General features: G+C 43.2%; 1 protein-coding gene across 2 annotated transcripts in view; it reads left to right on the top strand.

Annotated features, from left to right (window-relative positions):
• Window positions 1-27,939, top strand: part of HDAC8 (histone deacetylase 8) — a 451,824-nt gene that overhangs the window by 399,035 nt on the left and 24,850 nt on the right. For both annotated transcript variants that reach the window (XR_013959790.1, XM_080653234.1), the window contains 3 exons: window positions 20,142-20,247; window positions 24,297-24,320; window positions 24,855-24,945. Coding sequence is in view for 1 of the 2 variants with exons in the window: in XM_080653234.1 (XP_080509360.1) it covers window positions 20,142-20,247; window positions 24,297-24,320; window positions 24,855-24,945 (221 nt within the window). In the remaining variant the exon portion in view is untranslated. The remainder of the gene's footprint in view (window positions 1-20,141; window positions 20,248-24,296; window positions 24,321-24,854; window positions 24,946-27,939) is intronic.

Below are 27,939 nucleotides of genomic sequence, written 5' to 3'. Positions count from 1 at the left end.
AGGGGTGCACCAAGAGTGTTCACCTCAGGTTAACTGGGGAGGCCGACCCACTGGGCCATATAGGAAACCTAGCACACAAATCTACCCTACCAACTCAGGGAAGCAGTGAAAATGCGGCATCAAAGAAACAGATCACAAACGAAAGAAATGGAGGAAAACAAACGACTGGATATAGAATTCAAAACCACGGTTATAAGGCTTTTCAAGAATATCCTAGAAAAGGCCGATAAATAGAACGAGACCCTCGAAGATATGAAAAAGGACCAACTAGAAATTAAACATACACTGACTGAAATAAAAAATATTATACAGAGACCCAACAACAGACTAAAGGAACACAAGAATCAAGTCAAAGAATTGAAATACAAAGAAGCAAAAAACACTCAACCGAAAAAGCAAAAAGAAAAAAAAAATCCAAAAAGTTGAAGATAGTGTAGGAAGACTCTGGGACAACTTCAAGCGTACCAACATCAGAATTATGGGGGTGCCAGAAGAAGAGAGAGAGCAAGATACTGAAAACCTATTTGAAGAAATAATGACAGAAAACTTCCCCCACCTGGTGAAAGAAATAGACTTACAAGTCCAGGAAGCGCACAGAACCCCAAACAAAAGGAATCCAAAGAGGACCACACCAAGACACATCATAATTAAAATGCCAAGAGCAAAAGACAAAGAGAGAATATTAAAAGCAGCAAGAGAAAAACAGTTAGTTACCTACAAGGGAGTACCCATACGATTGTCAGCTGATTTCTCAACAGAAACTATGCAGGCCAGACGGGAGTGGCAAGAAATATTCAAAGTGATGAAAAGCAAGAACCTACAACCAAGATTACTCTACCCAGCAAAGCTATCATTCAGAATTGAAGGGCAGATAAAGAGCTTCACAGATAAGAAAAAGCTGAAGGAGTTCATCACCACCAAACCAGTATTATATGAAATGCTGAAAGGTATTCTTAAAGAAGAGGAAGAAGAAAAAAGTAAAGATAAAAATTATGAACAACAAATACATATCTATCAACAAGTGAACCTAAAAATCAAGTGAATTAAAAACCTGAGGAACAGAATAATCTGGTGAATATAATAGAATCAGGGGCATAGAAAGGGAGTGGACTGATAATTCTCAGGGGGAAAGGGGTATGGGGTTGTTCAGGAAGAGACTGGACAAAAATCATACACCCATGTATGAGGACAGTGGGGGGGAGGTAAGGGCAGAAGGTGGGGTGGGAACCGGGTGGAGGGGAGCTATGGGGGGAAAGAGGAGAAACAATTGTAATAACCTGAATAAAGATTTATTTAAAAAAATAAAAAATAAAAAATAAACAACAAAAAAAAAAAGATTCGCTTTACATATTTAGGTGCTCCTGTGTTGAGTGCATAAATGTTAACAAGGGTATGTGCCCTTGTTGGATTGCACCCTTTATCATTATGTAATGTCCTTATTTGTCTCTTACTGTAGCATGTGTTTTAAAGTCTATTTTGTCAGATATATGTATTGCTACCTTAACTTTTTTTTCCTTTCCATTTGCATGAAATATCTGTTTCCATCCCTTTTTAGACTGTGTGTATCTTTTGTTCTGAGGTAGGTTTTTTGAAAACAGCATATACATGGGTCTTGTTTTCTTACCCATTCAGCTACCTTATGTCTTTGGAACATTTAAGGCATTTACATTTAAACTGATTATTGATAGGTATGTATTTATTGCCATTTTCTTTTTTTAACTATGTTTCTGTGTTCTCCTCCTCCTCCTCCTCCTCCTCCTCCTCCTCCTCCTCCTCCTTCTGGAAAATGCTTTAACATTTTTTGTAACATTGATTTGGTAACAAACTCCTTTAGCTTTTTCTTATCTGGGAAGCTCTTTATTTCTCCTTCAATTTTAAATGATAGCCTTGCTGAGTAAAGTAGCCTTGGTTGTATGTCCTTGCTTTTCATCCCTTTGAATATTTCATACCAATCCCCTCTGGCCTGAAGTGCTTCTGTTGAGAAATCAGCTGGTAGTCTTATAGGATCTCCCTTGTAGGTAACTTACTGCCTTTCTCTTGTGGCTTTTAAGATTCCCTCTTTGTCCTTAACTTTTGCCATTTTAATTATGATGTGTCTTGTTGTGGGCCTCTAAGTTCACCTTGTTTGGGACTCTCTGCACTTTCTTTTTTTTTTTTTTTTTAAATATATTTTATTGATTTTCTACAGAGAGGAAGGCAGAAAGATAGAAAGTTAGAAACATCGATGAGAGAGAAACATCGATCAGCTGCCTCCTGCACACCTCCCACTGGAGATGTGCCCGCAACCAAGGTACATGCCCTTGACCGGAATCGAACCCGGGACCCTTCAGTCCGCAGGCCGACGCTCTATCCGCTGAGCCAAACCGGTTTCGGCTGCACTTTCTTGACTTATATGTCTTTTTTCTTCACCAAGTTAGGGAAGTTTTCAATCATTATTTCTTCAAATTGGTTCTTGATCCCTTTCTCTCTCTTTTCTTCTTCTGGTACCTCCATGACATGGATGTTGTTATACTTCACATTGTCCCGAAGGTCAATTGTCCTTGTTTTTTTAAATTCTTTTTTCTCTCAGCTGCTCTGATTGGGTGTTTTATTCTACCTTATCTTCCAAATCCCTGATTCGATTCATCACACCCACCTACTGTTTACTCCTTCTAGGATAGTCTTTGTTTCACACATGGCATTTTTTTGTTGTTGTTGTTAATCCTCATTTGAGGATATTTTTCCATTGATTTTTAGGGAGAGTACAAGAGAGATGGAAAGACAAAGAGAAACATCAATGTGAGAGAAACACACCAATTGGTTGCCTCCTGTACAAGCCCTGACCAGGACCCGGGGTTAAGGAGAAGTCTGCGACCAAGGTATGTGCCCTTGACTGGAATCAGATCCAGGACCCTTTGGTCTTCAGGCCAATGCTCTACCCACTGAACCAAACCGGCTAGGGCTGGCATTCTTCATTTCTGACTCTTCCTTTTTATGCTTTCTATGTCCTTTTTCATGCTGTTAAGCATCCTTATTCTGATCTCTATATCTGATAAATTGCTATCTCCATTTCATTTAGCTCTTTTTCTGGATAATTCTCTTGTTCCTTCATTTGGGGCCTGTGTCTTTATCTCCCCATTTTGGCTGCCTCTTTGTGTTTGTTCCTTTGTATTAGGTAGATCTGCTATGACTCTAAGTCTTGGTAAGGTGGCCTTATGTAGTATGTGACCTGCAGGACCCAGTGGCTCCCTCTCTCTGATCACCTGAGCTAGGTGTTCTAAAAATGCCCCTTAGCATGTTATGTGGGCCCTCCTGTTGTAATTGCGTCTTGATTGCTATTGGCCCATTCGTGCATGGGCTCTACCCTCAGGCTGTCTGACAGTGTGGCTCAACCCCAACACAGTGTGCAAGCTGCTGTGCAGGTAATGATCACACAAAACAGAATTCGCCTCAGCAGAGTTTGGTGCTTGATGAGATCTCCCTGTGAATATGCTATTTATAAAGCTTATTGGATCCTGCTCTGTCATTGTCTGGAACTGGCCCCTGGGTATATTGCTTTTGGATCTCTTCGAAGGAACTAGGGTGCAGGCCAAGGTCAGACGCTCTCTGTGACTGACTCTGTGCAAATTGATTGGAGCTATTCATGATCTACAGCTTGTCGCTCCCTGTACTGGACATGGGTGTGTGTGGAAAGGACAAAGCTATGCAACAAGGTCTGCTTTTACTAGCACCAGGCCCAAGGGCAGGTCAGCAAAAGCAAAAGTCTCAAGGTACCCAGAGATCCACCTCTGCCTGCAGGCTGTCTGTTAGATTCAGTAACTTAAAGTGCCTCAACCTATACTCCTCAGCTGGGCTTATGCTCCACAGTGTGAGATAAGAAGGATTCCAATGGGTGGAGGAACTATTGTTCCCCACCAGGCTGATGCTGCATGAAGGAATACTTTGCTTGAGAATGATGGCTTCTGTAGTATGGGGGAATGACTCAGCACAGGGATCCTGGTGGCTAACCTCCCAGCTCTCTCCCCAGAGCTACCAACCCAGGCTCTCTTCACACAACTTTAGTACACTCTGCCCTGCCTCTGCTAGAGCCCAGGATGAGTGGCTGCAAACAAAATTTTGTGTTGGTCCTTTAAGAGGGTTCTTGGATTTCTAGCCATCTCCCCCTGGCATATAGAAACCCCACTGCCTTTCACAGCCAGATGTCATGTGGGCACCTTTCTCAGTTCTGGTACTCTGAGCTGGTGAGCCAAGCTTTGGATTTAGACTCCAGATTTCCCAGGGGGAATCCCCCACAGTTGTGATATACCTCTGAAATTTCAGCTGCCACCTGTGGGAGCCCAGCCAGCCCTCACGCACCTCCACACTTCCTACTAGTCTTGATGTGGCCTCCTCTATAAGTCCTTGCTTATAAGGCTTCTCTCAAGCTACTCATCAGTCAGTTATTCAGGATGATTTTTCTATACTTTAGTGTAATTCCAGTTTGGTCCTGGGAGGAGGTGAGTGTAGCTTCCACCTAATCTACCGCCATCTTTGAGCTATCAATATTTTTCTTCATCTGACAAATGGTAAGAAAAATATATTATTACTCCACAAGCAATAGGAACATCTCACAGTCATAGAGATCCCCTAATCCTATATCATTTCCATTATTTTGAAAGCATGCAATCCACTTACCCATCCAGTCATAAGTTCAAATCTTTGCTGAGGAGCTTACTGTATGATGGGACTCATTTATGGTGCTGAGTGAACACAAAGAGAAGATGAACATTCTTTTCGAAAAGAATTATACTAAATTAGGTCTACAATAAACATCAAGTGCCAATAATTCATGTTTTCCACATAGAAATGTCCAGCAGACAATAAAAAATGCAAGTCATGTCCAGCTAGTGCTGCTCAGTGGCTGAGCATTGACCTATGAACCAGGAGGTCATGGTTTGAGCCCAGGTTATGGGCTCAATCCCCAGTAGGGGGTGTGCAGGAGGCAGCCAATCAATTGTTCTCTCTCATCATTGATGTTTCTATCTTTCCCTCTCCCTTCCTCTCTGAAATCAATAAAAATATTTTTATATAAATAAGTTAGAGGCTGGTGATAAACACTGGACCCAGAGATGTGGGATCTCTGAATAGAAGTGATTAAAACAACAGCAAAGTATGAACTATTTCAGAGAGAGACAGACAGAGAGAGAGAGAGAGAGAGAGAGAGAGAGAGAGAGGGACAGAGAGCTGAGAGTACAACCTGGAGGCACCCATATTTAAGAGGTAGATGAAGGAAGAGGATCCTGGGAAGGAGACTGAGAAGGAATAAGAAGAGGAGTGGTTATGAGAAAGAAGATAGTGCCCCAAATTAGGGGGCAGTTGATGGCATGTGCTGGCGACAGCTCAAATGGGATGAGTGATAACTGAAAAGAGGGTATTAGGTTGGGCAATTAGGACATCACTCTTGGTTTCCTAATGCAGGAATAACACATAGGACTACATCCCCCCCTAGGTCCCACCCCGCCACAATGTACTCCCATGGACTACATGACAAACTGATCATGGCACATTCTTGCTGAACCTAGATAAGCCTCAGAATCCTTGTCAACAGATACTCCAAGCAGCTACTACCAATAAATCAGAGTTGCCAAGTTTAAAACTGTTTGCCATCCTTCTTCTGAAAAACAGTTCAATGGAAGTATGAGGAAGAAACCAAACTGCAGTAGGTTGAAGTGTTTGAGAAATAAAAAGGTCTAGGTGGTGAAGAAAAGTGAGGTGTTAAGAAGTTTAATGGTGAGGGAAAAGAGAGAGAGCAGTTTCTTAGACTGGTATAAAGATTAAGCCAAGGCAGCACTTACTAATCCTCCAGTAAAATCCATTTTCAAGGTCATCTTAGTACTTGCCAGCAGCAATACAGGGCAAGCAATATCCCTAAACTCTCCCTTATTCCATCCTCACCCTTGGCTTAAGAAAAAAAAATTGATGTAAAAAAGCTTTTTTCCAAAATATTCATTTGATTAACAGAGATATATTAGTATAAGTAGGGTTGGCCCTGCACATATATTTATCATGGAGGAATCCTCTCTAATAGTAGGAATGTGAGGATCAGCTGTGATGTGGAGAAGGTATTAGTCTTGGCAAGGGCCCTTCCCCAAAAACCCTGAAACCATGCCCTGAAGGAAAACCTTGGCCTATAAGGAGACCCCTAGTGAAGTGTTGGCTACCCTACCCTTGTCTCTTCTGCTACCTCCTCTGTACCTCCTTCCTTTCCTCATCAATTTACTGCCTCCCCATTTTTATTTCCTCTCCTTTCTATCGCCTCTGTCCCCCTGCCTCATTTATCATTCCCTTCTCCTCTCCCATTTTTCTTCGTCTCTTTCATTTGGATCCTTCTCTTCTTGATCTCTCTGCCTTTAAGGTTTTTGGATACAAAGGAAGCTCTTTGGAACTCACCCTCATTCAGTCTGAATGGGCATTTGTAAAGAAATCCAGTTTTGCTACTATCCATTGCATGCAAAGCTCCTGTTTCTGGCATTTAATAATAACATTTGCTGAACATTTGTTATGGACCAGTCACTGCTCTTAAGTGCTTTTCATGAATTAACTTGCTTATTGTCACAATAACTCTATAAGGTACATTCTATTACTGTCCCTATTTTACTACCAAGTAAACCAAGGCACAGAACAGTTAAATAACTTGCCTAATGTCACACAGCTAGAAAATGGTGGAGTAAAGATTTGGGGCTCATTCTCTATGATTCCAGAAATCTCACTCTTTAATCACTAGGCTTATTGCTTTATGGTGTAATAGAAAGCCCACTGGGTTGAAAGTCCAAAGCCATGGGTTAAAGTTCATATCTGTCATTTTACTGCTATGATCTGGGACAAATCACCTCACTTGTCTAGTGCCCCACACATGTGAGGGCATTTTATTGTACTCTAGCCAATACCACACAGTTACGTTTGGCTTTATTCCTCTGCCATTCCTGTTATTATATCTTTCTCTCTATATTTAGATTTTCAACTCCTTGAGCAGTCACCAGACCTTATTCTCTTTTTGTACTCAACTTTCCCCAGGGCCTAGAATAATGCTCAGCTCCTAGTAGAACATGTGCATGTGTGCATATGCACATGCACACACACAATACACACACAAATTACTGTGGATTGGCCAATATAGGAACCTTACTGAATACACAATACACTGAAAGGGTATATATATTTGTTCATAAAGCCTCAGAGTACTTTAGCTACCGAAATAAGACTAGTTAATATTGGGCATATTCTTTGCTTTATTTGATGCTCAAATAAGCTAACATTTCTTGGGTTTACCTAATTATTTTGCTTAATAAACTTTTTCTATACCAATAGTTAAAATACCATTAAAATATCTAAATAATAAAACTATTTCTATGCCCTATTCATTCATTCACTCATTCATTCAAACAGTTCTTGACACTGGTATATGCTCTCACCATGAAGCAGTTTTTAAGTCTCAACCCTGTGTTCAAGATGAGGAGCACAGGAGAAACCAAGATGGTGGCATAGGTAAGCACCTAAACTGCTGCCTCGCACAACAATTTCAAAACTACAACTAAAAGACAGAACGGACACCATCCAGAACCACAGGAAACCTGGCTGAGTGAAAATTCTACAACTAGAAGGAAAGAGAAAAGCTCACAGAGAATTGGAGGTACGGCAAAGGGTCTTTGTGCGTGCAGAGGGAAGGGCCTTTGTGCGCGCAGAGGGAAGGATGGCTGAGAGTCTGGCTGACTTTCCCTGGCAGAAGGAGGAAGGAAGCCCCCGACCACACTGAACCCCAGTTCTGACTGCACTGAACCCCAGTCCTGGGTGAAACCCCGTGAACCCAGGCTCATACAGGGGGAGTCTGGACTGTCAGGTAGAAAGAAAGGCACCCGGAGACTCGGAGACCCGGGGGAGACCCAGGGGAGCCCCGGCAGGCAGGGTTCCGGAGGCACGTGCGCCAGTGTGCACAAAGGCTGCGGAGGTTGCCACAGGCTTTACCTAGCAGAAGGGAGTCCGAAGCTCCTGACTGCACTGAACCCCAATTCTGAGTGCACTGAATCCCAGTTCCAGGCGAGCCCCTGGGGACCCGCGCTCTTACGGGGGAGAATCTGGACTCTCAGGCGGAGTCTCGGGAGCCGGGGAAGGCAGAGGTAGGCAGGTGCGCACGCACGCAAGGGCAAGGCTGACTGGAAGTCAAGACTGTCTGCTCCGCCCTGAGACTCCACCCCATCCAAGCTGAGCACAGAGGCTATTGCAATTTGGCAAGTCTAATCCTATAAGGCTGTCTCCAACACCGAACTTCTCCCAGGGTAGACACAGCTGATCCTTACAGCCAACTGGCCTGGAGGTCAATTCCTCCCAGTGATACCAACAACAATCAAGACTTAACTACAACAAGGTTGTACACACAGTCCACAAAGGAGTGCACCAAGAGTGTACACCTCAGGTTAACTGGGGAGGCAGACCCACTGGGCCAAATTGGAAACCTAGCACACAAATCTACCTTACCAACTCAGGGAAGCAGTGAAAATGCGGCGTCAAAGAAACAGATCACAAACAAAAGAAATGGAGGAAAACAAACGACTGGATATAGAATTCAAAACCACTGTTATAAGGCTTTTCAAGAATATCCTAGAAAAGGCCGATAAATAGAACGAGACCCTCAAAGATATGAAAAAGGACCAACTAGAAATTAAACATACACTGACTGAAATAAAAAATATTATGCAGAGAGCCAACAACAGACTAAAGGAACATAAGAATCAAGTCAAAGAATTGAAATACAAAGAAGCAAAAAACACTCAACCGAAAAAGCAAAAAGAAAAAAAAAATCCAAAAAGTTGAAGATAGTGTAAGAAGACTCTGGGACGACTTCAAGCATACCAACATCAGAATTATGGGGGTGCCAGAAGAAGAGCGAGAGCAAGATACTGAAAACCTATTTGAAGAAGTAATGACCGAAAACTTCCCCCACCTGGTGAAAGAAATAGACTTACAAGTCCAGGAAGCGCACAGAACCCCAAATAAAAGGAATCCAAAGAGGACCACACCAAGACACATCATAATTAAAATGCCAAGAGCAAAAGACAAAGAGAGAATATTAAAAGCAGCAAGAGAAAAACAGTTACCTACAAGGGAGTACCCATACGATTGTCAGCTGATTTCTCAACAGAAACTATGCAGGCCAGACGGGAGTGGCAAGAAATTTTCAAAGTCATGAATAGCAAGAACCTACAACCAAGATTACTCTACCCAGCAAAGCTATCATTCAGAATTGAAGGGCAGATAAAGAGCTTCACAGATAAGAAAATGCTAAAGGAGTTCATCACCACCAAACCAGTATTATATGAAATGCTGAAAGTTATTCTTTAAGAAGAGGAAGAAGAAAAAAGTAAAGATAAAAATTATGAACAACAAATACATATCTATCAACAAGTGAACCTAAAAATCAAGTGAATTAAAAACCTGAGGAACAGAATAATCTGGTGAATATAATAGAATCAGGGGCATAGAAAGGGAGTGGACTGATAATTCTCAGGGGGAAAGGGGTATGGGGTTGTTCAGGAAGAGACTGGACAAAAATCATACACCCATGGATGAGGACAGTGGGGTGAGGTAAGGGCAGAAGGTGGGGTAGGAACCGGGTGGAGGGGAGCTATGGGGGGAAAAAGGAGAAACAATTGTAATAATCTGAATAAAGCCGAAACCGGTTTGGCTCAGTGGATAGAGCGTCGGCCTGCGGACTGAAGGGTCCCAGGTTCGATTCCAGTCAAGGGCACGTACCTTGGTTGCGGGCACATCCCCAGTAGAAGGTGTGCAGGAGGCAGCTGATCGATGTTTCTCTCTCATCGATGTTTCTAACTCTCTATCCCTCTCCCTTCCTCTCTGTAAAAAATCAATAAAATATAATTTAAAAAAATAATAATCTGAATAAAGATTTATTAAAAAAAAAAGATGAGGAGCACAGGTGGGATACAGATATAGTCTAGATGAGACACCAGGTTGTTATCATGTCCACCTGCACATGTAATATCATCTCCAGTAGCCCATATCTCCCAGACCTCTCACTCGTGCTCTGGATATTCCTAATCCCCATTCCCTTGCATACAAGTAATGACCTTTGGTGTGCCACTTCCTTACAATTGAGTCCAACAACCAATGAGGTTATTATTTTTGTTTGTGTTTTAAAGCCATGGTAATAAAATTTATTCCCAATAATACTACCACAATTTTATATCCTTAAAATGTATCATAAATAATATTTATAGTAACTGAATTTCCTGGAAATAGAAATTTTTTTTTCTGGGGAAAAGAGGGCTTTTTTGTTTTTATCATGGTTAGGCCCAAGTTCTTTGATGGAGTAACTGGTGATATAGGAAAGGTTGAGAAGCATTATATAAAAGCATGTTAAGGTTCAAAGCACTAGTGCTATGTTATTCTGGTTGTAATGAGTTCCATTCCCATGGTGATTCAGGACAAGAAATGTTCTTCCTGGTCAAGGCCCACATCATAGTCACCATCACAACCTCCACAACTGAAGGCAAAGCAAAGCTTCAGGGGGCTGTAAGAGAGATGGGCACTGACCTTGGGCTTAGCCCGATAGAATAAGCCTAATTTTTAGGAAAAAGTAAACTTTGAATTAATAATTAAAAATTGACAGCTTTTCCCTAGCTGGTTTTGCTCAGTGAATAGAGCATCAGCCTGCAGACTGAAGGGTCCTGGGTTTGATTCCGGTCAAGGGCACATGCCAGGGTTGCAGGCTCGATCCCCAGTAGGGTTGTTCAGGAGGCAGCCAATCAATGTTTCTCTCTCATCATTGATGTTTCTATCTCTCTCTCCCTTTCCCTTCATCTCTGAAATCAATAAAAATATATATATTTTTTAATTGACAGCTATTTGGAGTATAGGCTGTCTGGCAAGAAGTGGTGTCATTGTATCCCCTACTGACTAGGAGAAAGGGATGCTGGTTTAGGCACAGGAGCATATTGCTAGCATGTCAAATGTATTCCTTTAAGCATCTTCCTCAGGCTGAATCTCATCCCTACAGCTCCATGAGATTTCACTTTACTATTCTCTTTCTTCTTCTCTGGTGCTTCCCCCCACACACAATGGATCTTTTTATCCCCCTACTATCTTAGTCCTTGACCTTTACCTCACTTCTACACATTGTATTCCATCTCCAGCTGCCTGCTAGACATGGTGACTCGGGTACACTACTGTCATTTCAAACCCAACAAAACCCAATCCCACCACCTTCCCATAGCCAGAATAGTTTTTGCCATTAATTTACCCCAACTCTGTCAGTGGCACTATGATTCTCCCACTTATCCAGATTCAAAATCTACCGTGTTTCCCCGAAAATAAGACAGTGTCTTATATTAATTTTTGCCCCCAAAGACACGCTAGGTCTTATTTTCAGAGGATGTCTTATTTTTCCACGAAGAAGAATACGGTACACATTTATTGTTAAATGAAAATAAAGGAAATTTATTACCTGTATACAGTTCGGTAGTACAGTAGTTGTCAACACAAACCAGACAAACTATGAATCCTACAGTATCAAGAATTTACTCATTTATTCAATGACAATCATGTCATCGTCTTCTGGAACATCATCATAACAATCCAATTCCTGAATTTCTTGGTGAATTTCTTGTGACTCCATTTCTTTCAGAATCAGTGGACCAAATCTCTCATGTTTAGCAATAGCACTGTCTTTAAATGAGTACTTCTTGTCAAGGTAGCCTGCTCGCAGTGCATTTGCAATGCAACTGTCAGTGATTTTCTCCCATGAATTCTTCACCCAAGTCACAACTTCTTGCAGTTTAGGTTTCACAAAGTTTCCACGCTGATTTCTCTCCATTCTATTTTCAATGTAGTCATTAATTTCCATGTGCAAATTGTCTTTGAATGGCTTGTTTATTGCAATATCAAGAGTCTGGAGATAGGCCGTCATTCCTGCAGGAATCATTATCTGATCTATTTTTCTTTCGTGAAGAAATGTCTCCATGTCTTTAGCGTGGTGAGTGCTGGCTGCATCCCAGACTAGCAGACCTCTTTGGCTCCCTCGCATAACAAGCGGCAGCATTAAATCGACCCACTTCCTTATAACTGCTTGTGTGGCCCAGGCTTTTTCAGTTTCAGGAATAAAAACGCCCAAAACACGTTCAATCTTTTCCTTCTTGCCCTTAGAAATGATTAAAGGTGGGATTTTAGTGCCATCCAGACGAATTGCCAAAATACAGGAAACACGTGCACTTTCATAAGCAGTGGAGGGAATGTACGCTAAGGAGGCACCCCGCTGTTCAATTGTTGTTTGAGATGATTGGCCAATAAACACTGCAGTTTCATCCATAGCAATCATGTTGGAAAGATTGTATTTAGAGAAGTCAGCATCATCAATAAAGGACTTGAATGCAAGTGCTCGCTTAATAACTTGAGTATCTTCCAACCTAAACAATGTTGTAGATCTTCTTAAAGACAGTTCACTTCGCTGAAGGAAATTATCCAGCCAGTGTTGTGATGCTTTGAAGTCTTCGGGGGCTATGTCAAACTGTGGTGCCATTGCAAGGGCAAATTCTTGAATCTGAGCCCTATTCACAACCAAAGCCTTTGCTTTCCTGTCAACAACCCATTCACAGATCAGGTCTTCCAGCTTGGAAAATAATGGTTGCCGACCTGATCCACACTTGCGCTTTTTAGCATTTCCCTTGTCCACTTGTTCAATGAGGTTACCATACTCTGCTCGCCATTTTCGGACCAATCGGATACTCAACATCTTCTCTTTGCAGAAAGCAGTAAGATTTTGGCCCCAAGAGTCTTCCACGATTCCTTTCTTGTACTCCATGGAGTAGCTTTTTCTTTTTGCGCTCATTTCTACTGTAGGGGTAAAAAAAAAGGAATTGGGGTATCAAGGTGGGGGCGGGGGATCACTCAAAATGACACAGGGGGAATCAGAGGGGGGAATCAAAATGGCACAGGAGAATCAGAGGGGGGATTACCATTTTATTAACCCCTTTTGATTCTGCTGTGTCATTTTGATTGTCCCCTCTGATCCTCCTGTGTCATTTTGATTGTCCCCTCTGATCCTCCTGTGTCATTTTGATTGCCCCCACTGATCCTCCTGTGTCATTTTAAGTGATCCCCCTCCCCCCACCCCTGTGCCACTGAACACCTTCACCAGACATCCCCCCTACCCCTTTATCAGACATTTACCCCCAGGGCCTGCCTGGGGACTGTCACTGGGCTTGCTGGGGCCTGGATCTGGGCTGAAGCAGGGTCTGCCACTGACTGAGAACCTTCAGTCATCATGAAGGCGGCCGCGAGCATCAGGTAGTGTCACCAGAGACAGACCAGCACTCACCACCTTCGCCGCATCCCGTCCGCTCTAATCCTTCTGTTCTTCTACACGCATCTGTGAAAGTCTCCTCCTCTCTCCTGCCCCGTGCTCACTGCTCACTCCGACCTCCGCTCCACCTCCACACAGCAGTGACGTCAGGATTCCGCGTAATGTCACTGGTTGCTAGACGCCAGTCGGGGCGGCCCTAGCAACCAGTTTATGGTAAATTAATTTTCATTCTGAGACAGAGCCTGGGGGCCTTATTTTTGGGGGATGCCTTATATTTCACTCAGAAGGAAACCTGTAAGTAGGTTTTATTTTCGGAGGATGTTTTATTTTCGGGGAAACATGGTAGGAGTCAACTTTTACTTCTCCCTTCTCTTTTCCTCCATAGCCAACCAATTACCAAAGTCACGACTACCTTCACAATATCTCTTTCCATTCTCACCACCCCACAGCAATCACCCTTGTTCAAGCCCTTGTTATCTCCCCCTTGAATTATTGCAATAGCCCCCAGACTGGGCACCAGCTTTTGTATGCTACTCCCAGGTTTCCTAAGGCACACCTCCAGTCCTGATGCTGCCCCAGTACCTGTCACATCAGGTTCTGTCTCTTTAACCAGGGATTCAAGGCTTTCCATGTTCTCCTTTGCCATCTTTAGCCAACTTACAGTACTTGTTGGTCCCCTGACTTGACCTGCAATCTCTTGCCTATACTAACTACCTCCTACCTGACCCCATATTTTCTCATTTGTAATCACCCCATCCTTCAAGACCATAATTCTCCCTACCAGGTGTGAATATCCTTAGAATCACAAACCCATTTCATTTCATTCATTCAACAAACATGAATTGAACACCTATTATTTTCCAGGCCCTATGCTAAAATACATAGGTAATATAAATATGAATACAGCAATATTCTCCCCTTGTGGAACTCAGGCTAAGGGGCCAGAAAGACAGACATAACTAGCTCTAAATCCCCAACAGGTTGCCTCTGACTCCCATCCCATGGGCTCTTTTCCTCAGCCTGTAATATATTTAAGACCTTCTCATCTTAAAATGCCCACCCTACCCCAGTCCCATCCCTGTATCAAACTCCTAAAAAAAGATTGTATACTTATCATCATTTTCATCTTTGCCCCCTCCCATCAGACTCTTCAGCCCACTCCAGTCAGCCCTTGTCCACACCTTCCACTGACTTTGCTACAGCAAAGGTTTCCTTCCCATAGACAAATCAGAAAACTGCCCTCCTCTTATTTAACCTCTGTACAATATCTCAAAATGTCACCAAAACTGTTTCTACTCTGTCTGTCTACCTCTGGAGTGTTGGCTGTTCCCTATGTTTCTCTCCTTGCCTCTCTTCTTATCTGTAATAAGCCTCCCCTGCCAGCTAAGGGACAATTACTTGGCAATTCTCATCCAATTCCTTCATGTCATTGATAACTCCCAAATCTTTAATACATATCTTATATCTTAGGCCCAACCTCTCCTAAATCCCAGACCACTCTACCATCAGGATCCCTGACACTCACCATGCTCCCACTAAACCCCCCTCAAACATAAACACCCAACTACAAACCCTTGTCCTCTGCCTGTATTCCTCATCCCATTAATGCACCTCCTACATAATCAGAAATCCTTGACTCTCTTTTCTTCCATACATCTCACATTCAATTCATTGTTTAGTCCTACTGATGCTATTTTTTAAGTTTTTCAGTATCTTCATTCCTCCTAAAACTATTGCAGTTTAGGCCCTTTTACTACTCACTGGCTCTTCTAGCCTTCTCACTGGTCTCCTTACTTTCATTCCTCACCTCAAATTCCATCTCATTCTCCACAATTTAGCCAGTGAGTCCTATAAAGTGCACAGATGACCTGTTCATTTCCTCATTTACAAGCTCCCCCAAACTCCATTCACTTATCTTACAAATAGTTATTTACCATCTACTAGGTGCAACCACTGTTTTAGGAACTGACAATACAGCAGAGAGCAAAACAATGTTCTGCCCTCATGGACCTTCTAATGTGGGATAAAGCCAGATGCCTTACTTAGTGTGGGGAGCAGGCAGCCTGTACCGTGAAACTCCTGTCTGCCTCCCCAGCCTTATGTCCTAATTCTTCTTACACTCTACCTTTGATCCATACCAAATTAATTTCAGTGCCTTAAATGTGCTGTTCTATTCTACACTTCATGCCTTTGCCTAGGCTCTCTTGGGAATGCCTGCCTCCCACCTACATAGTCACTTCCTTTGAGATAGTTTAGAGGCTGCTGTAGATCTCCATAATGACCTGGGTTCAAAACTCAGTAATCCACATATGCTAGCTGTATTACTTCTGTCAAGTTATCTGATTGGTGCTTCAGATCCTCATCTTAAAATGGAAATCATTATAGTACTTCTGTAAGAGTTGGTTATGAAAATTAAGTTAGTTAATCCATTAAAAGTGCTGAGATACTTTAGGTACCTGACACATAATAAGCCTTTAATAAATGTTAACTGTTTTTACTTTTTTCTTTAGTATGATTATTATTATACCTCTTATCACACTATTCTATAATAATCCTTCCTACTAAACATATCTTACCATCTTTGTACCCTGATGACTAACATAGTCAAGTACGTAGTCAGGTACATAGTCAGGTACAACAGGTACTGAATACATGTTGAAGAGAGAATAAAAGGATTAGCTGATCCAGGTTTGTGGTTTGATTTCCTATGACAAAATAAAATTATGAAGGAATAACAGTAACCATAAGGCTTTAGTATCTTTGTGACCAAATGTCTAAGTGTATGCTATTAGCATTGTGTGAGCAAGAGCTGGAGAGGAGTGAGCAAAAAAAGTGTGTTGAACTGGGCTGAACTGAGCAATTTTCATTTCTTTATTCATTGACTTTGGGGTCAAGAAGGGACTGAATACCCTAAAGTAGCCATTACCTTCAACTCTCATCCCTCTGCCACACCTCATACTTTCCATTTATCCCCTTCCCACTGCCATGTTCCCCTCAATCATGTATAAACTGAAACCCAGAAAGCAAATAGTGCTGAGGGAAGGGGGGGATTGGATGGAGAAGGGCTAACACCTCCCTTCTTCCTTTATTGAGATCAAAGCCCATGTTTTCACTGGAAGACCACTGACCTCTTTCATCCTACTCCACCTGTCTGAGAATGGGATTGCTGCTTGCCCATTCCCTTTCCTCTTTAGGACTAGAGGGCAGTTTCAGGATGGGGCCTCAACCTATTTCTAGTGCTAGCCAAATCTCTGCACCCTAACATCTCTTTTGACTTATGTGATCAGATTTCCTTTCTACCTCTCCAGTAACAAGTGGCAGGAGCATAGGGCAGGAAACTGTTAGAGAAGCCAGTTTCTCCACAGGCCCTAAGCAGAGCTAATGGCTTAAGCAAGTGGGGAGGACCCTGGGGCTGCTGGGTTTTGTCTAACAGGAGGAACAAACTCTTCTTCATCATAGCTCCAAGTGCTTGGTTCAACATCCCCCAGAGTATAGGTGAGGCACCAGTTAGGCAAGAGCTTCTTCCCAGGAGAAGGAAATTTACATTACTGAAGTCCTACTAAGTGTATATTATCTGTGATTCCTAACAGCCCAGCCAGATCAGCACTTATCATTTCTCTGGTAGCAATGACAAAACAGAGATTAAGCAACTCTCCTGATGCACACAGCTAAATCTGGTTACAAAAATACAGCTCTGCCTGGACTCTAAAACAAGGACTCTTTCCATTTCATCATTCTACCTCAATAGTCTAGAAAAGCTAGTAATGCTATGAGTTGGCTTTTTGCATTATTCCACAGAATTAACTCAACAATCAGCTAAACCTTTTATGAATTCATTTAATTTATCATGACCTATATATATATATAAAAGTCTAGCGACCAGAACGGCGGAATGACCAGAACGACCGGAATGACCAGTGGCTATGACGCACACTGCGGCAGCCAACTGGCCTGATCCAGGCACCAATTGGCCCCTCCCCCAGCTGGCTCGGCCCCCAATCAGCCCCCAACACCCCATGGCCAGCCAGCCAACCACCTGTGGCCCCTCCTCCCCGCTGGCCCAGCCTGATGAACCCCCATTGAGGCGGGCTGGCTGGACCCCACCCATGCACAAATTCATGCACCAGGCCTCTAGTTTTAAAATAAAAGTTTAAAGAGAAATGTTAATGACTTGAGTTCAACTCTACATGCTACGCAAAGAGAATGTGATGAAGGTTCTGCCTTTGCAGAGTTCATGGAAAAGACTTATAACAAGTGAAAAAACAAAAGCATAATATAATGCAGAAACAGGAAAATGCCATGAGAAAGCCAGGAGGGGGTCAGGACACCACCTTTGCCTTCCCAGTACCTATTGCTTCCTACAGCCCCAAGTAGAGCCTCCCAAGGTTGGGACCAGCCAACGGCCATGTGGAACAGGATCACAAAACAGGAACTTTCTTAAATCATCCATGTCCCCTAGCCTAAGAATAGTGCAAATAAGCAAGAACTGGGAATGATATTTGATTGTCAAAGGTGGAAAGATATTTAAGAAGCCAGGCTTGGCTATTGCCTGAAGCCAGCCTACTTGAGCAAAGAATGGGTTATTTACTGGTTAGTTAAGACCAAGTGTTAATGCAACCAGGACAAGAGGTTCAATCCCAGGAAAGGTGAGTTCTGTTGCATGGCAGTTCTGGTCCCAGCTGACCATCTTGTAACACTGTGCTCTTGGTCAAAGAGGAGACTAAAGTAGGAGAGTGCAGGCAACCATGTAACCTACACTCACAATGAGGACATGTTATTCCAAACACTCAGCCCTAAACAGACAGCTCACCACATGTCTTACTGACAGGATCAGCAGTGCTCCTTTCATAGATAGAAGCAGCAGTTCCCTCCTCCTATACCTCAGCAAGGCCCCCTGCCTCTGATTTTCATAGCACCTTGATGCCAGGGCTTTGGGTCTCCCAGAGCAGCTGCTTCATTGCAGCTGCCTTTCTTCTATTGCTCTCTCTAAACCCGTATTTCCATACCCATGTAATGAGTATACTACTTGACACCCTCTGGAGGAGGAGAGGCCACCTAAGGGGAGAGGGCCAAACCTCTCAAGTTTCTGTGATCATAATGGGAGGGGGTAGTTTCAGGATGTGTCACCAGGTAACCCCTCCTGTCTGTTTCATATATGGGTTTGGTAGAGATGATCTCTATTCAAGGCCTCTTCTATCTCTAGAATTCAGGGCTTTAGGCATCAGAGAGAGTAGTAACTCCAGGAGCAGGAAACTAGGCCCCTCTCTTCATTCTGGTCAAACCAAAAAGACAAAAAGGAATTATAAGCATTGGCACATTATAAGTCTTTGACATTTTTCTTTTACTTTAAATATGTAGAGTTGTCTGTAATGAATATGCAAAAGCCTTCTTCCCATCAAATTGCTCTTATGGATTCCACAAAGACACTGTTAGAATCCCTAGGGATTGTTCCACAGCCTCTCCCACAGTGCCAGATGTACATCCAGACTCTTAACAAGGATAATTTGGTGGCAATGGCAATACTCTGGATTATTTTTAGAGGCTTTTTGAATGACATCAAATTCATGACACACATCAAGATCCTTTTTTTATGCCCTCTGTACCATTTTTTCTGTGGAATTTGAATTTCCCTGGCTTACTTACTGCCTAACAATATCACTATTGAAAGCACATAATGTCAAGTACCATATGCTCTCTCTCCAGAGAGTGTGCACAAATACTATTTCTGTTAAAAACTAAACAGAAATAGCAGCTTTGCATATTTCCCATTCAAATACTTACCCCAATTGAATGATTTCCTTTGTCGTTGAGTGTTTTCCCCAAGCGGGCCCCAATAGAGAAGCTGAATCAGATATTGTGACTTACCAAAGGTCATAAGGAGTCATCTAGTGAGCTAGAAATAGAATCCAAAAACCTCTATTTTGATTTCCTGAATTTAATAACAAATAAACTCTACTACAGAGAAGAAAAACTGAAGTAGAGAAACTAGGCTTGCTTGACATTCCTGGGTTAGGGAATTCAGGACAGCCAGAACTAACAGGCAGCTGCCATGGTCTGTGAGAACCAATGAGGTGAATAAGACATAGGTGTTCTCTGCATTCAAGGAGCTGATAATCCAGTGTGGAGAGATCAGGTCGCTGGTTAAAAATCTCTATCCAAATTGTGCTAGCTAGAGGAACCCAGAGGAGGTCTCATCCATCTTCATAGCCCCCACAGCAGCTGGCACAGTGACCTGCATGTAATGTGCAGGCAAGTACTGTCTATTTGTTGAACGAGAACTATAAGAGAGATACTAACAGAATGCTCTGGGGACTGATGGAGAATGAAGGACAGTTTTGTGAAGAAAGTAACATTTGAGCTGCACCTGGAAAGATGGTGAGGTTTTTTACAGGCAGCAGGGATTGGGGAAGAGTCTTTGTAGGCCCTGGAAAAGATCAATGGCAAAGATCTTAAGAGTGAACAAAGTGTGGTATGATTTGGGAGAGCTCAGAGCAGGCCAGTGTGGCTAGAGGAGGGACCCTGGGGAGTCAGAAAGAGCTAAGGCTAGAGAGAAAAGTTGAGACCTGAGCAGACAGAACCTTGAACAATAAGATAAAGAATTTAGCAGTGGACTGTTACTAGAGCCTTTAAACAAAGGGAATGGCACCACCAGGACAGGGCTTCCTGCTGCATTATCTTGCCTCGCCCACCTGGGCTTCCCTTGCCTTGTCAATAGTGCTGGGTTTCTTTTGACTGTACTGTTTGTATGTAGTTTGGTTTGCAGGTTTTCTGTATTTTAGTTTGGTTTTTGGCCTTTCCCTTTTCCTTACAGTTTTTCACAGCATATGGTCCTGATTATGTGCTGGAAATCACGCCAAGCTGCCAGCCAGACCGCAATGAGTCCCACCGAGTCCAGCAAATCCTCAACTACATCAAAGGTGAGCACTACCCCTTGAGTCCTGCCCTCTTAATTCCACCCAGCTTGTGGTGGCCCATCAGTGGGGCTTCCCCAAGTACCATTTGTCTTTTGGTGGCTAATAATTTCACTGATTGGAAAGGGAAACCTCTTCTTGGCCTGCTAGATTGTAGTTGAAATTCTACACTGGCCACTCTGGTCAGGATTGTTGTTTGGCCAGCTAATATCATCTTCAGGGGCACAAGATGTTGAGGTTTAGGCACCTCCAGTGAAAAACAAGTTCTAAAGTGTGCCCTGGAGGTTCCCAGTCTCTCCCAGAGCACTAGAGATGAGGCTGTTGCCCTATCCTCCCCTTCCCTAAAGCTGGCCTACAGTTATTCTGGCCTCTGAACAGAGGGAAAATGGCAGTCATCAGGTTATTTCCCTCTTGATCACACTATCCACTAGCTATTTGGGGATGTTGCCCTCAGCTTTCCACTAGAGTACCCCTCCCAAACCCACTTGTTGCTTCACAATTCAACTCACTTTGCCATATTTAAAGTAGTTTTGGCACCCATTTTCCTGTTTAAATTTGTATGTGTGTGTGATATTTTTTGGATTCTAATTATTAGCAGAATTGAGAAGCCTAAGGCATCATAATGCCCATCCCAGAGAGTGTAATCACCATGTTAATTCATATAATGATCAAGATAGAACCAGTTCTCCTACTTTGTGTCCCTTATTGGAATAGAATCCAGCATGGAAGAATTCTGTGCCAAGGGACACATTGTGTCTTAAGGTCTTTTCCCAGGGCTACATGAAGGCCCTATCCTCTAATAGAGTCCAGTCTGTGACAACAGCCAGACCATACACAGGGACTCTATGTCTCAAGCTCCTTTGGCTAAAAAAAAAAAAAAGTAAATCTAAGCTCATAAGTCAGACTCATAAGGTTATGCTCACACAATGCTTATAGTCTCTCTAAGATGTCCGATAGCCCTTAGCCTTTCCCTGACCCTATAGTTTCAAGCCACCTCCCTCTGGCCTTTTAATGGCTACTGACCCCACAGGTCTTCACTTCCTAACCAAATCTTCCTCCCTCATCCAGCCTCTCAGGCCTTTAAAATCCTTCTATTCCGGGCTCTTTTCTAGTCCTTCTCACTGTGTTGCAGCCCTAATTAACACTAGCACTCCCACCCTAGTTTCCTCCTGCCCCTCTCAGACCCAGGACACATTTCCTGTTTCCTTTGGGACTGTACCTGAACAAACCTTGCCTTTCCCCCCCCCATCCAGACTCTAAATCCTGGTAGAGCACATACAAAGCAATAGAAACAGAAACTAAACAAGCTTTGCAGCTACTTGCTAACATCTACGTATGTGCCCTCATGCTTTCCTGCACACATACCCAAAAACATATCTCCAGAGCATGGTGACATCTTGCTATTGAGGAAATGGAAATGACAAGTGAGAGAAAACATAAGGAAGGTAATTTAAAGGGAAGAGAACTAGGAAAGGTAAGAAACCCAAAAGAGGAATACATTTTTTAAATATTTTAGATAAAAGACTAGTTTGAGGGTTGGTAAAAAAAAAAAAAGAAGAAGAAGAAGAAAAGAAAAGAAAGAAAGAAAAGAAAAGAAAATCTTAGAAGACATGTAAGTTACATGGGAAAGTCAAAATTTTTTTTAAAAATCCTAACAGGTGAAAGCAATATTCTGATTGCACCACAATGAAATTAAAGTGGGAAAAAAATGTGTGAACCAGGAAATGGGTTCTCAAAAGCAACTGGACACATACAAGTTGGAAAGACAAGGTTTAGCAGCATTTTCTCTGAAAGAGAGTTAGGGATTTGACTCAACCCAGAGCTCAGTGTGAGTCACCAGGGCAAGGTGGCTCACAGATGCCGGTACCAGAGATACTGATATATTATCAACCTCACTTTAAAAGGACCCTAGACAAATAGAAGCTTACTCCAGGAGGTCAGTTGAGATGGGAAGAGGACTGGATTCCAGGCTCCAAGATGTCTGATTAAAGGAGCTGAGCTTTTGGAGAAAAGAATACCTAGGGGCATGTGGTTTCTATTTCATATCCTTGAGAAGCTGTCACAGAGCAAAGGGTGTAGATAGAGTTGATGTGGTCATAGGGCACAGAGCTAGGACCCATGAGTAGATATTATTTTTAAAAAGCAGATTTTTCACTCATTAGAATGAATAACTTTCTTACAATTAGAGATGTCCAACATGTAACTGTCTGCCCAGAAAATAATGTGGTTTCTATCACTGGAGACTTACAATGTACATCTGGACAATCTTTTGCCTATCAGGTAGTAGAAGGGCTTCTATATTGGGGGAGGGTGATTGTACTAGATTATTGTTAAGGTTCCTTCTAACCCTAATATTCTAGGATACTGTTCATTAAAATGAGAAAAATAAGAATATGAGCGTGTGCGGGTTGGTAGATGAGTCACAGTTGTTGTGCATAGAAAAGAATTGATGAAGAGAAGGAAAAAAACTAAGTGGCTGAGAGTGGGCAGGGAGGATCAAGAGAGGGCAGACAGCAAGTAGAGTGGTTATATATACTAGGAATCTTCAAATTTTCCATTTAGCCATCCCTTGCATACTGACAAGGTCTTGTGTTCTAGCCATGCAAGTCCAGAACTGAAAAGAAATTCAGCTAAACCTGAAAGAAATTAGGCTACAAAGAAGTCCAAATGTTGCTAAAAATGGCCAGGCTAACCTGCTGTTCTGAGACCGTGCCCCTCCAGTTTTGTGACGCATGCTGTCATCAGATAGTGCGTTGCCATGACAATGGTCAATGTGGAAAGGCTGCTGAATTTTCTGCATTCTGAAAGATTTTCCTGAACCTGCCTACAAGACTGTCATTTATTCTTGCATATAAAAGCCTTGGCAAGGCTGGCCATTTCTCACTGTTCCTCTCTTCCATTCCCCCCCCCCCATTAAAAACAAAGGAGGAACACAGGCACATATTGATTTGAGGAGGTGGGATGGTGATGAGGGAGTGGATGGGTGAAGCTCCACTCTATGGGAGAGAATTTAGCCAGCATGTCTAGTTGAATTTGTTCAGCCCCTGAGCTTGGGTTTTTTTCTCTTCCTCACCACATCCCTTAGAAGCACAAAAGATGGGATTTTTAACCTATTGGAGATCAAACCTGAAGAGGTTCATCTTATAGAGATGCATTCCACGTGCTACAGGATGACTGGAGGAACTGGCAAATTTAGACTTCATATTATCCCATCTTTTCTGCCCATTAGTCTATCCAACAGGGATAAAAGACAAAAATAAAATCATAGAGAAAGTCAATTAAAGCTTTTCGCTTCATACAGAGAAAAGCTATGTTTTGCTCCCCTCCCACAAATTGCTCTTCTCCTGCCAATGAATCTTGAGGATATATATCATTGCTCACAGGAAGTGTTAGTTAGAGAGTGGATCATTCAGCCTAGCTCATGACCACTACTGTAAAATCATCTTTGCACCAACTTTATGTGCTCACACTTGTTTGCCTTTCCTCTGGTTAATGTACTCCAGAGGGGTTGGCTCACAGTTCATCTTCCATAGTTGGAACAGTGATGTTGTGATCAATCTCCAGAGTCAACTAGCTCCCCAAGTTACTGGGTAGCTCTACATGGGGATACAGGGGTAGAAGTTTTCTAATCCCTGTTGCTGATGACATTTGAATCAAGTAAAGAACCCTAGAGGGGTAAAAGCTTCATGTTGCAGCCCAGGACCAACCTTCTGAAGGTGGAGGCAGGGAAGGGTTGGGTGAGTTGTACATGCGTATGTGTTGGAATTATAAGGTTTCTACAATAGCTCTGAGTTCCCAGACTGTACCCCAAGTTTGTCTGTGATAGAAAAGGAAACAAATGGGGCCAGGAGGTAAGGATGAGCGGGGGGAGGACACAAGACAAAAGAGAAGACCTGTGCACATCTGCCCTTTCTGACACTTAATGAAGGAGGCTTACTTAGTATGGCAGCCTCTCCAGTGCAGGGTTGGGAAGATGGGCCAGCAAGCTAATACAGGTGTGGGGAGACACAACACAGGTGAAATAATAAAAATAATAGCTACTATTTATCTTACAGATTAGGAAACTGAGGCTCAGAGAGGTAAGTGTCACCATTATTCATTCATTCAGCAAGTAATTACTAAGCACCTCCTATGTGCCACACACTGTGCTAATAGGTAATGGAGCAAACATTGGAACCCATGTCTGTCTGAACTGGAGCTTTGGAGTCAGGCTGTTTGGCTTTTCCAATGCCCCTCCTGTATTTACAGTTGCCCTGTCAAGTCTACTCATCATCCTCCATGTGCTTTTTCTAATCACCCCTAATAAATCTTTCTCACCATGCACACCTGGCTCCTTCCATGTGGCTGATCCATAGCACCTGGAATCTGATATCTCCCTGGAAATGGGAGGAAGATAGCCATGGGTAACACTTGAAATCCTGGCCTCTGGTCTAGGCCTTTGAGTCCTCCCTAACCCCCCAGCCCTGCCATGCCCTCATCATCCCACCATATTATAATTGAACCTTCCAGCTCAATTTTTAGCTTAATCCTATATAATAAAAAGCTAATATGCAAATAGACCGAACAGCAGAATAACTGAACAACTGGTCACTATGACGTGTGCTGACCACCAGGGGCCACGCATGCAGAACATGGCAGGCTTCGGCAGCAGGAGGCAGAGCACGGAACATGGCGGGTGTCTGCCATGGCAAGATGGTGGAGCAGGTGAGCAGGGGTGCCAAACCAAGGCTGGGCGCTGGGCACTGGGCACTGTCATCAGGGTGAGCCTCTGGTGGTTACTGAAAATTCTTTGCTCCCGCATGCCATGGTCCCGGCCAGCACTCACACCTGCTGCCAGCGCCAGCCCTGCTTGCACCCACTGCCAGTGCTGGAGCCACCACGATCACCCCTTAGGGCTTCTCCACCTCCCCCTGCTCCTGAGGGGCGATCAGGGCTGGCAGCCGCCTCTTCCACCTGCTGCTGGCTACAGCCCTGCTTGCACCCGCTGCCAGCACCAGAGCTGTCGCTCACACCCATTGCCGGCTCTGGCCCCGCTCACATCCACTGCAGGTGCCCATTGCTGGTCCCAATTGCTTGGCGCCATAAGCGGGTGTGAGTGGCAGCTGCTGGCTCCGATCACCCCTCAGGGCTTCTGCACCTCCCCCTGCTCCTGAGGGGCGATTGGGGCAGCAGCTGCTGCTCACACCCACTGACGGTGCAGACCCTGCTTGAACCTGCTGCTGGTGCTGGCCCCAATCGCTCAGGTGTGAGCGGGGCTGGTGCCATCAGTATGTGGGAGTGGCAGTGGCAGGAGTGGGGCTGCCAGAAGACAGGAGACCAGGGGCTGCTGGGGGGAGGGGCCGGGTGGGGGCCTGGAGGATGGGCCGAGACCCGCCCCTGTGCCCACCGCAGCTTCACGGCCCACAGTTCCTTTCAAGGTGCACAAATTCATGTACTGGGCTGTAGTAGAGAAATAAAAGAGAAGGAAAGAAGGTAGAAGAAGCCAACCCACACAGGTCCTGCTGCCTGAAATGTGCTGTGGTCACCAGCCCATCTGCTATTTATAATCCTCCAGCCTCAAGATGAGACCCTTTGCGTATCTCTCAGTAATGTTCTCTGGAGAACCATTGTGCTCTGTGCAACCAGCACCTCCTCTGGCAGAATGAAGTCTAGGATTGACATTCTTCTAGGGACTAACAATTGGGACATCAGGTCTGGGCATGTCCAAGGCCTCCAGAAACCCCAAGTTTGAGTTAGTACTCCTGTCTGTTGGTACCTGAAACCATGGAAACTAGGCTTACTTCCATACTTTCTCTTGCTTCCTGAGAAGCCTTGAGGATAAGTTGAAAGACAGGGTTGGTTCCAAGACAGACTGACCATTTGCTTCAGAGCTTTTGGAAGAACTTTTAAATAGTATTGTGGAGGATAGCTTGAGGCAATTTACATGACTTCAGGTGAGGATCTCTGTGATGTCCATTTCTTGTCTCTCCTTGCTGTCCCCTGTCCTTTCTTTATTCCTCTCTAGCCTGGTATGGTTCTTTCCAGCCTATCACCAACCTGTGCTTCCCCATTGTCCAGGTTTTTCTCTCTTACTTTACCAAAGAGTATAATAATTGGAAAGGTTTATTGTGGTTGCTATTGTTGTTGTTGTTAAGCAGAAAGATAAGTAATAAAAATACCATGATGAAAATTTTATAAATTCTAAAATAAAAATGGAGTCTGCTACCTAACATAGTAACTTAGTAGCTTTTAACAAACCATGTAAACCTTTGGAAGGTTACTTAATGAAGACTTGAAATATCTACTTAAATTCATGAAGTGGGAATTGCCATTATTCAAAGCCGACTGTACAACACCATGTGCTGGATTCTTTACAAACATCATCTCATTTAATCCTCACAATTATGTTATGAGGTAGGAAACTCATGCCTGAAGACATAGTATAACTTTCCCATAGTCAGATAACAAATAAGTGGTGACCTCAGGATTTGAATCCAGGCCTGATGCACCTCCTCTCTTTAGCAGTATTGCTCAGTGAAGTCTATTCATTATCTCCTGTCTGCTTTTTTCAATTGCCCCTTAGTAAACCTTTCCCACCCTGCAATACCTCCCAAAGTGAGATTCTGAACCAGGTTAATTATAAGAAGTATTATTGTGTCTCCACTTGAAAGTCTAGCTAAATCAATCAATCAATATTTTTTGGCATGTCTCATGTGCTTGGTGCCATGCGAAATATCCCTGCATCTGAAAAACAGCTGAGTATAGATGAAGATATAAGGACTGACACTATGTAGAAGAAATGGGGGAGTACGACTTTAGAGAGACTGCTTTCAGAAGGCTGGAGGATTTGTGTAGGCCTAAGGAAGTGCTCATAAGCAAGGAAAACTAAGATAGGTGGGGATCAGGGACAGATTGCAGTTTACCTTAAATTTCAGGCAAGTAGTCCATATCAAATACAGGAAAGTGGGAGCCAGTCTAGGTTCTGGAATTTGGATATGACTTAATGCAGTAATATTTGGATGGATCAGGGTGGTATTCCAGGGTTCTGAACTAGAACGGTTGTGGTAGACATCTCCTGTCGTATTCTTCCTGAATGGCTGAGAGCTGTTAGGAATAGAGTATCAATAGTACTTGGAGGTAAGTCAAGGAGAACAAAAGTAAAGATGACTGAGTTTTCCAGCCTGGCTACCAACTGGAATGGGGAGCAGTTGGGGAAGGGGGTTAGTTTCACAGAAGCATATATTTGATGTGTTCTGTTTTGATATGTTTAATTTGAGGTATGATACAATGTCTTGGTACATCTACATGGAAGAATTTCTTGCAGCCAATTAAAAAAAATGTTTATCCATGGCTGGTGTTTCTCAGTGGTTAGAGCATCAGCCTGCAGTCAAGGGCACGTACCTGGGTTGTGGGTTCACTCCCGGCCCTGGTCGGGGAGCATGCAGGAGGCAACCAGTCGATGTGTTTCTCTCACATCGATGTTTCTCTCTCTCTCTCCCCCTTCCTCCCTCCCTTCCACTCCCTCTAAAGATCAATGGAAAAAATAATCTTGGATAAGGATTAACAACAAAAACAACAAAAAGAAATGTTTAAAGCTTATTGGTGGACACAAGAATATTGCTCATGATAACAATGTTAAGTTAAAAAAATAGGATACAAAATAATTTAATACTACATATCCTCAATTTTGTAAATATCCATAGTCTTTGTGTTTGTGTG

Source organism: Plecotus auritus, assembly GCF_963455305.1.
Source record: "Plecotus auritus genome assembly, chromosome: X".
Lineage (NCBI taxonomy): Eukaryota > Metazoa > Chordata > Mammalia > Chiroptera > Vespertilionidae > Plecotus > Plecotus auritus.
This window is presented reverse-complemented; position numbering and strand designations above follow the sequence as displayed.